The sequence below is a fragment of the Poecilia reticulata genome, linkage group LG6 (assembly GCF_000633615.1).
Source record: "Poecilia reticulata strain Guanapo linkage group LG6, Guppy_female_1.0+MT, whole genome shotgun sequence".
NCBI classification, from domain to species: Eukaryota; Metazoa; Chordata; class Actinopteri; order Cyprinodontiformes; family Poeciliidae; genus Poecilia; species Poecilia reticulata.
The window spans coordinates 7,066,631-7,076,910 of record NC_024336.1 but is presented as its reverse complement, the minus strand read 5'-3'; the positions used below and the strand labels follow the sequence as shown (position 1 = coordinate 7,076,910).

General features: G+C 41.7%; 1 protein-coding gene across 1 annotated transcript in view; it reads left to right on the top strand.

The window, feature by feature from the left end:
- The window catches only part of nell2a (neural EGFL like 2a), an 81,086-nt gene that overhangs the window by 41,890 nt on the left and 28,916 nt on the right, over positions 1-10,280 (top strand). Inside the window, exons 12-13 of the mRNA XM_017305152.1 lie at positions 6,310-6,432; positions 7,912-8,007. Of these exons, the coding sequence (XP_017160641.1) occupies positions 6,310-6,432; positions 7,912-8,007 (219 nt within the window). The remainder of the gene's footprint in view (positions 1-6,309; positions 6,433-7,911; positions 8,008-10,280) is intronic.

Sequence of the window (10,280 nt, the reverse complement as noted above, 5' to 3'; positions counted from 1 at the left end):
TCAGAGGATGAAACAGACCACCCGCGGAGGGTGAGAAGGGAATTTTTATATATATAGGTAGCTAGTTATGTATCTAGACAGCTATATAGTTATTTAGCGAGGTAACTATATAACTATCTGTCTTGATACATAGTTAGCTAATTCTATGAACGGTAGCTAGCTAGATATACAGTTAGCTGGCTATATATCTGTCAGTGGATTTTTCTAGATATCTACTATGTATCTACCTAGATGCATAAGGTATCTAGGTATAGATGGATAGATAGATGGAAATGAGACATTGCAGTGCAATATTCCTCCTCTCTTTCTGCCCTCTGCTTTTCGTCTTCCCCACAAATGCCCGAGGTGCTCATCGCAATGTGAGATTAGCAGCAAATCCATGAAAGGTAGCAGACTGGTGGTGCTCTCTGTCAGAATGTTTTAAAAGAAGGCTGTCCTCAGGACTGTGTGTGCACTTGGTCTGCTGTAGCTACAGTGCATTCTTCTGCTGTGTGCCCATGTTCTAATCCTTCGGTAGCCAGACCTTAGCCCCTGAGGCTAAGTAAGTGATGGATGGATGGATGCATGGATGGAAGAGAGAGGATGGAGGAAAGGGCGCAGGCCAAAGGTGAAGCAGGAGGGGGATTGTCAACAGCCGAGCTGTGAAAAGATTATTTTCAGTGTGACACCTTAAAGAGAAACTGTAGACAGTTTCTGCCTATTGCGTGTTTTAACATTTTAGTTTTATTTCCATCACACCAGTTTTCAACAAATGTCCCTTAAGACATTTTATAAGACTACCATGACTAATCCATATCCAGTTAAGTAGAATCTATATCCAAATTCAGTTCAGAACCATAACATAATTTAATATGAAAGATTCACAGTAGGGGTCGGCATTTATTGTATCGTTTACCTTGTATCATGAGAAATTTTGATTTATAAATTCCAATTAATGCTTTAAACCCCCCAATTGATTGTTAGTTTTACTATCTTCTCCACTGTTAGTTCATTGAGCCCATCCATCCATCCATTTTCTTCCGCTTATCCGGGGTCGGGTCGCGGGGGCAGCAGCTTCAGAAGGGAGGCCCAGACTTCCCTCTCCCCAGCCACTTCTTCCAGCTCCTCCGGGGGAATCCCAAGGCATTCCCAGGCCAGCCGAGAGACGTAATCCCTCCAGCGTGTCCTGGGTCTTCCCCGAGGCCTCCTCCCGGTGGGACGTGCCCGGAACACCTCACCAGGGAGGCGCCAAGGAGGCATCCTTACCAGATGCCCGAGCCACCTCAACTGGCTCCTCTCGATGTGGAGGAGCAGCGGCTCTACTCTGAGTCCCTCCCGGATGACCGAGCTTCTCACCCTATCTCTAAGGGAGAGCCCAGCCACCCTGCGGAGGAAACCCATTTCGGCCGCTTGTATCCGTGATCTCGTTCTTTCGGTCATGACCCAAAGCTCATGACCATAGATGAGGGTGGGAACGTAGATCGACCGGTAAATCGAGAGCTTCGCTTTTTGGCTCAACTCTCTCTTCACCACGATGGACCGGTACAACGCCCGCTTCACAGTAGACGCTGCCCCAATCCGCCTGTCGATCTCCCGCTCCCTTCTTCCCCCACTCGTGAACAAGATCCCCAGATACTTAAACTCCTCCACTTGAGGCAGGACGACCCCCCTGACCCGGAGAAGGCACTCTACCCTTTTCCGGCTCAAGACCATGGCCTCGGATTTGGAGGCACTGAGCCTCATCCCGGCCGCTTCACACTCGGCTGCGAACCGCTCCAGTGAGAGCTGCAGATCACGTTCCGATGAAGCCAACAGGACCACATTATCCGCAAAAGGCAGAGATGCGATCCTAAGGCCACCAAAACGGATCCCCTCAACACCTCGGCTGCGCCTAGAAATTCTGTCCATAAAAGTAATGAACAGAATCGGTGACAAAGGGCAGCCTTGGCGGAGTCCAACTCTCACCGGAAACGAGCCCATCCAATAAATTTGAAAATATGATTAAATGAAGCTACTGTGTGCAGTTTAGCGATAAAAATTATAGTTCTCTGTGTGACCAAAGAAGCATTTTTCAAGAGCATTGTTTGTGTTTGTGGGGCTACGATTGCTCTGCCCCGCAGTTTCCTAAAAAGTGGCAATAAATAGTTAGTTTTAGGAAAAAAGCTGTGCAATTTATCCATTGTTAAATTCCTATGATCGAAGGTTAAGTCAAACCCACCTGCTGCCCATGTTTAGAAAACTCTGCCTCGGTGGCAACAAGGCTAGGTGGCATGCTAAAGCATTTAGCTACTTCAGCCAAGTGTTATTTAATATAAAAGGCGCTTGGCTCCCGTCTCCTTAATGTGAAGCTTTTTCAGTGCAAGATAATGATGTCATGATGCTTTCCTCTGGATCCCTCATTCCTAGGGAAGACGACAATGATTAGAGCACATCTGCTCTTGCTTTAACAGTTCAGTGAGCTAATCAGACTAATAGAGTGATTTAGGTGGGCGCCTTTCATACGACAACAGCAGAATCAATCTACCTGATCATTTTCTGCCAGGGCAAAAACATAGTGCTAATTGGGTTTGACAAAATATTTTGACAAAATAAAGGTTTCTGGTGTGAAATATAAATGCATCTGATTGCTGCGCATGGTAATCTAAAAATTTCTCAAGATTTCTTTAACTCTAAGATATGATAATATATAATTTCCCCTTTTTTGTGAATGATATGAACGTAGTTTCAGATTTTCATTGGTTTTGCCAGACTTGTCTCCGTCATCTAGCCTTTATCAGCACACTTTTATCGCAAACCGTAATGCAAAAAACAAACCTAGCCAGCACTGAAACGAACCAAAAGAGTATGTTGAAGTTTAGGTTTTGCAGCGATTTTCTGTTTACTGCTTCTGCAAATCTACCACATCTTCACAGATTTTTGTAAGAGGATTACCGTACGGTTTTCTATAATGAGGGATCTGTTGGAGCTTATTATTCCTCGGCTCTTGTTCTTCTTCTCTTTTGGCTGAACAAAGATTGCGAGTTATTTATCAAGTAAAACAATGCTTTTGTTTTCCATGAAATCAATTTTTTCCACTCAAACTAAAGTTGCTAAGCCTGCCATTTTGTAGCACAGTCATTAAATATACATAAAATGATTCTAAATATGATTCTGCTGCTGAACGTCTTAAAACTAAATCATCAGTTTGCCGTTTTCTCTTTTTATCCTCTCCAGTAGACAAACTATCATGGGCTTTTTTTCTGCCCACTGACTTTATAAAATCACCACTGTCCAGCCTGTAGCATGAAAACTGAGGTATTGTCGTCTATCTGAGGTCAGACAGTGCAGAGGTTGGTATTGTTTTGGCAAAAGGTGCAGGGAAAACAAGCTTCAGGAGGAACAAGCAGCCATAGTAAGAGCTCCCCGATGACAGGCTCTACATAATTGATTGTTTATCTGTCTGCAGCCGGAGCTGCAGCAGCCAGCGAGGTAACACACACACACACCCACGCACACACACGCATACACACTCACACTCATCCTAGGGATTTAGGATGCGATTAAAATGGGAGTCGTTTACACCGAGTGCAGGGGTGTAATAGGCCTAAATTCCTAAGTAACAAATTCCAGGGTTGTAGTGATGAGACGCACACAGTGACACAAGCGGAGTTCCTTTGTGGCTCCGATGCCTACTCTCTGTCTGGTCAGACAGACAAATAGTGTCCTCTGATTTAGTTTCCGTCTCTCTCCCGAGCTTATATTTTTGTTTCTAAATATCTACAAGGAGCCTTTATGCCGCCCAGCAGCGAGAGGCGAGCGCCGGGCCCCTTTTAAGTGTCCTTCAATCCATCTCACATCTTCAATCCATCCACACACACACACACACACACACATCATGGCCTCGACGGAGGAGCTCATCACAATGTCACTTTCAATTTGGATGGAAACACGGTGCGTTCAGGGGATGTAATGGATTGGATGATGGAAGGCAAATGGATGATGTGACTAAGGTGAAAGCAACAAGCTTTTAGGATTCGGGTCCTCTCACTTTTCGGAGTCCATCTTTCTGTTCCCGCAGCTGTGTCTTTATTCTTTTTGCAACATTTCTAAAGCAACGTGCTAGCAAAATATAAAATAAAATAAAATAAGGTGCCGCTTTGTACAAAACAGTGACCGAAAGACGACGTGGAAATCTGCTTGATGTCTGCACAAATGCACCTGAAAGCAAAGGACAACGATTATTTCTACCAATAAAACTAGAATCACAGTCGCGTCCAGCTAGCTGCTGAACTGCCAAAGTTTGTGATTTCCACAAGTCTTAACATTTTCCAAAATATTTGATTGACTACTTGACCACTTTCAGATGGCTTCTGCACTATAAACACACAATAAAACGAGCTGAAATGTTGCAGGCCCAGCTGAAATATGAATATTTCATTACCAATTTTTGTTTACTTCTCTTTAGAAAAATTATTAATTTTTAAAGTGGGTGTCTGCTAGGTGAGGAATATAAATGTATCTATGTGAATCTATAAAAAAAAACACAAAGGCAAACTTTGATTCTGAAAACAATAACTTGTATGGAGGAAATTAATAAAAGAGGACGCAACAACAGATGCATGTAATGCGCTACGGTTTGCGTTAAAACTATCAGAACACTCTGCTGCTTTCTTTCAAATTCCAGCAAGTTATTTGTTGCCCACTGGGGTGTAAAAACTTGTTAAATTTGCTAAATAAAGATATTGAATTAGACTAAGATGCCTGACTTTTAGCTGAGGAAAATTTGCAGTTTTATAACATTCCAAGTTGTCTTCTTCAGACATTTACTGTACCGGACAAATGCAGAGCTTTTGGTAAATGGACGACATGATGCTTATTACACTCCAGAGCTTCATCAGCAAGCTGTGCAAATGTATATTTCAGCACAATTTTAATTAAAATGTATTTCTGTGGTGTCCAGAAATGCATTCCCATTATCTGCACAACATATTTAACATCTTTCCGTTGTTTATGCTCACTTATCCTTGCATTGGTGTTGGAGTCCATCTCCAGCGGTCAACGGTTGAGAGCTGGGGTACACTCTGGGCATGTTGCCAGTCCATCAGTGTGTATAACATTTAGAGTGGAGCTACACTGTATCCTACTGTGTCACTATGATTTCAACCTCCTTTCATTGTTTTGTTGTGTTTGCGTTGCACACACGTTACTTTTCGGACTGTGAAAAGTAAAGTGTGGGTTCTAAGACCCCATCTGCATAGAGCCTTTTACTCAAACGCAGTGGAAACCCAAACTATGCATCAAGTTGAGCAGAGTAGGTACTGATGGAGAAGAGCCACAACAGTCAAAAGAATCAGGTTTCTAAAGGTTAGCTTCTACAGGCAGGACAGTTTGTTGGTCTCTCAGAGGTAGCAAGCCCTACATTGAGTAGGGGTTTTCACTAGAAAACAGCAATACGTGGGGAAAGGGCCGTTTCATAAAAATCCTTCGGGTGCATCTTTTTTAAAGGACTTTAAATTGTAGGAATGGTACGATGGAAAATTCCTGCTAAAACTGTACATATTGATAACAGAAACCATTTTGTTCCTCCAACCTGAAGCTGTTTTTCAACCTTGCTGTTGCTGACATAGAAAAAAACATCCTGTCTAATGGTACAGCTTATGTTTTAAGGTGAACATTTCTTTGCTTGTACAAAACCTTCGGAAGACATCTCCTGTGGGCGCTTAACGCAGCAATTATAAGAATGTGCGTTGCCTAAACCTTTCTTATTATTTAACCTTCGTTTAGCAAGGAAAACAACTCAGTGAGATAACAAATGTCCTCTCTGAGTTTCCTGGGTAAATAAGGGCTGCTGGATTTTACTGGCTGAAAAATAAATCTATAGGAAGTGCGCGACTTACTAATAGATGAGTAGCAAATGTTGATGTTTAGGAAGCGCAGACCGTCACCAAGGCTTTTCCCATCCCTCCTAATGTGCCACATAAACACAACTAATAGCAGCAAAACATCTGAGGCCATTTCTATGTCATATCAAGATCGGAGCCAGAGGAATTACTCACTCTGGACTCGTATCTTAGACTCACAGCTGCCTAACTGTCAGGGCATTTATTCTTAATGGACTGTAAAAATAAATTACCATCTTGCCGCAGTCATTCCTCACATTTGCTGCTCTTTAATCCAGGGGTGCTTTCCGACTGGTAAGTTGTTGTTCGCAGCTCTCAGGACGGTCCTGCAACATTCGTCTCTTTTTTTTTTCTTTTTATCAGCTAACCAAGACGTAGAAGTGCTCAAAAACATCTGTTGTTTCCAGAGAACTCGATGAGACTGACGGCCGCCCGTTTTGCTTGCTTTCAGAGCATGACGAATGTCTCAGCGGACTCCACAACTGCGACGAGAACGCCCTGTGCTTCAACATGGTCGGAGGCCACAGCTGCTCCTGCAAGCCGGGATACACGGGCAACGGGACCGTCTGCAAAGGTACCTCACCGCTTTGCCCGTTTACGTTCGCGACTCTTCAGCTTTGTCAAAGAAAAAGTGTTTATTTTTTCTCTGGTCATGATAAATGTGTAAATGTTAAGACATTCTGAAAGGCTTATTGCCTATTAACAGATTGTATTTTTTTTTATTTTTACATGATTTGTTAAAAATACAGAGAACATTTACAACCATTTCCTGTAGGCGTCCGATCATAAATGTGTTCACCAGTGATACTCACTGGCCTTTACAACATGCTTTAATGGTAAAAAGAAGGGTCACCCACTTCAGGCTCTAGTATTTTAGTGATTCCTTTCCTCTGTGCTGTTATCTGTACCCAGGGCAGGTTTAAGTTTAAAATAATTGTTTGATTTTACCAACATGTTTCTTCTTATTGGAAGTAACATTTAGGAGTAGCTCAACCAGTCTTGACTTGAATTTGATAGAGGATCTGTGGATCTAGCTGAACATTAGGGTTATGGCAAGTAGGCCTTCCAACCTCATCCGTTGATTATTGAAAAACCTATAAATACATTTTCACCTCCTATTTTAAAAACATACAAAAATTAAGAGTGATAAGTATTATTTTCAAAATAAAAGCATCTCCAAGTCCCAGCGACCTACATTCTTTGAATTTTGACGTGAGGTTTACTGGGGTAATGACGTACCTTGTTCGGTTTTAGTCTCATTGGACCAGCAGGTTGCTTTATACATTTCTCTAGACGTAAACCTAAATGAACATTTAGGAACATTTTCATCCTCTGTAACCCCTCTGCGAAACTTTTAATTTAGCTCTTCGATGCACCTGAGAAAATGTCAGGAAACTCCAGCTGGAAGAGGTAAAGGTTATTTCATGTTCATCAGATTTGAACTCGAGACAAATAAAGTCTGAAACTGAAACAAAAATGGTCTCGATAAACCAGTAGTTTGAGAGCGTGCAGCTGGGTTAGCGAAACTTTTTTTTTGTTACCATATCATTTTTTTTTTTTTTAGTTTTCCCTAAATATTTTTTTTTCCACTGGGGTTGTACAGGAAATCTACAACCCTAGTGTGTCGGAAGAGTTGTGAGATGAGTCATTGTAACATCACAAGAAATTATTATTGGAAAAAGTATTTTTCCATTTGCTCCATGTAATTGCATCTATTCTCCTATCCAGCTTTTTCTAAGAAAACAAAAAGCATCAAAGGATTTGTGTATATATTACAACAACCTCCATTTCTTTCTGTCAACATCAGTGACCTCTCTGTGTTTTGGGGACGAATTAACCAACAGTCTCGCCACGGATAATGAACACTTTGAAATTAACCTCTGCGAGACGCATTAATCACGTGAAGTAATGTTATGAAAGGCCGTAATGAATCACATCGCCGGATTAGCTCTTATTCTGTATGCAAATACTTGTCCTGGTGCTGGTCTAATTACACAGTTAATGCTCATTAATCTTTGAGAGTAATGGCTCTTCTCCTCCGGTGCGTCTTCAGCAATGTGTGACGGACTGTGCCAGAACGGAGGATCCTGCGTTTCGCCTAACAACTGCGTTTGCCAGCAAGGATTTACGGGGGAGAGGTGTGAAACAGGTAGGATTTCATTTCGGCTTAGCTCTTGTGTTTTGTTTCTTCTGCCTTAAAGAGAGGACAAAGATTTATGAATACCCAGGGAAAAAAAAAAAACCACAATGGAAACTGGGTTTCAGGTTATTAAGGCTGAGCCTGTATTTGTCTTGGCGTATCTGGGATCTTGTTTAGAATGACGTATCACTTTTTGCGCATGGAGCTGTCTGCTGTCAGAGCTCTGACACAAACAGATGATCTGTAAATGCTGAGTAGCTGCTGAAGTTGTGACTCAAACGCAGTTATTGTCCGCTTGAGTCGTTGTTTGTGGCTGTGAGCAATGATGACTTTGTGCGTCTCTGTGCTCTCTGGCGAGTAATGAGCCTGCGCCTCGTCCAAAGGCCTTGTAGAGGATTTGTCCGGCTTTGGAGCAGAATGGGAATCGTATCATGTCGCAGCCTCCATTAAGCAGCGTGGCATTCTCCCCGTAGCCTAAATATCATGTTTTCATTGCAACAAATCTTACTCCATGAACTTTCCTTTAAAAGAACAAAAAAACAATCGAACCACCTGAACTTTTTTACATTTTATCACATTACAACCACAACTTTATTGTGTTTTATATGGCGCCCCAACAGAAAGTAATAAGTATTGTGAAGTGGAAGGAAAATGCTTAACGGTTTTCAAGATTCTTTACAAATGACCTGATACGTGCGACATATATTTGCTTTTAGCCCTCTATTTTTAACACCCCTAAATAAAAACAATCTATTAGAAGTAACGTAATTACCAAATTTTCCAACTTTATGTAATTTAATTTTAGGATACATTCCTAAAAATAAGGGAGTTTGATTAGTCTGCTTTAATTGAACTGTAGTTTGAAACTCCAGGTTGTTTGGAGAGGAGAGGTGTGGACGAGTAATCAAACTCTGATGTGGACCAAAAAGCAAGCCATGGCTGGTCAGTTCAATCAGAGGGAACTCTGGTGCAGTTCGAAGGCACATCTGAGAGACCCATTTAAAGCTTGAAAAACAAAATATATGCATACACTTAAACTGTGAAGCCTTTTGTCCACTTTACAGTTAGGTGCTCCTTTGTGCTAACTTGTTTGTATGGATGTTTGTAGCTTTAACTTAAACCTGGTTCATGAATACATTTCCAAGGCTTCATACATTGTCTCTCTCCTCCGGTAACCGTGGTGGTGTAATCTGCCACATCAACACACAAACACTTTTTGTAAAATCCGTTTCAATCTTTAATGGAGTGTCTTTCGGGGAGGCAAGTGGCCAAGCTAATGAAAAGTCGCGGCTTTTCAGTCGGGGTCTTTCTGCGTCCAAATGCAGGAGACTGAGCTTTTCTCATTGGTCCAGCTATTGATTGAGTGCCCTTTTTTTATGAGGCATCCTTTTTACTGCCCATCTTAAAGTAAATTAATTTCCTTGTAGTGCTGATCCGAGATGATGAGCCAGGAAAGAAAAAGGATGTGTGTATGTGAGTCTTAGAGTTTTCACCCAGTCTAATGACTATCATCCTCCCCATGTTGGGTTGAGGAAAGTTCTACTAACCTTATCCCTTATGAATAACGTACTACTTCTGATAATTGGATATTTTTTACCCTCTGTATGGGTTTACATCTCCGCTTGTTTCTCTTTCGGTCTGTTTCGGCTGCACTGCTGCGTTACGTTTCACTGGAAACAGAATTATAGCTGTCCAGCAACAAACCAGCTCAGTCACTGTTTTGGCTGAGGCTGTGTTTCTACATAAAGCATTAACTAGTACGTTCAGTAGAAAAACCACCGGACTCAATGGTCAGGACATGAATGCTGCTGTTTCTGTGATTTTAAAGGCTGTGATAATAACAGCGGGGAGCTCAATTATCGAGTTCTTTCTGTGAGTACAGAGTTGTCCACGGCTGGCCTTTGATTAAGGATGCTAGCTAAAGTGAATACCTTTTAGAAAACCACACCAGCATGGGTATTTAAGGTAATTTTTTTCAATGATTGGCATATTTATCAATAAATATGGCGCATTTCAGCAACAAGGCAGTTCAAAGGGCTTTACATCATAAAAACACAAAAATACAAAGTCATGAAAGACAACATACATATATAAGGAAAAACCTGTGGTTACTGTACTGCTACCAGAAGATGCCTATGGGAAGTGAAAGACCCCAAAATGTCCGACCTTTAAAACAAACAAAAAAAACAAGCAATAGCTGAAGTGGTTACAATTTGCCAGAGAACACAACGACTGGCCCAAATAATAATGACTCAGCATTTAGTGAACTGATGAAAGCAAAA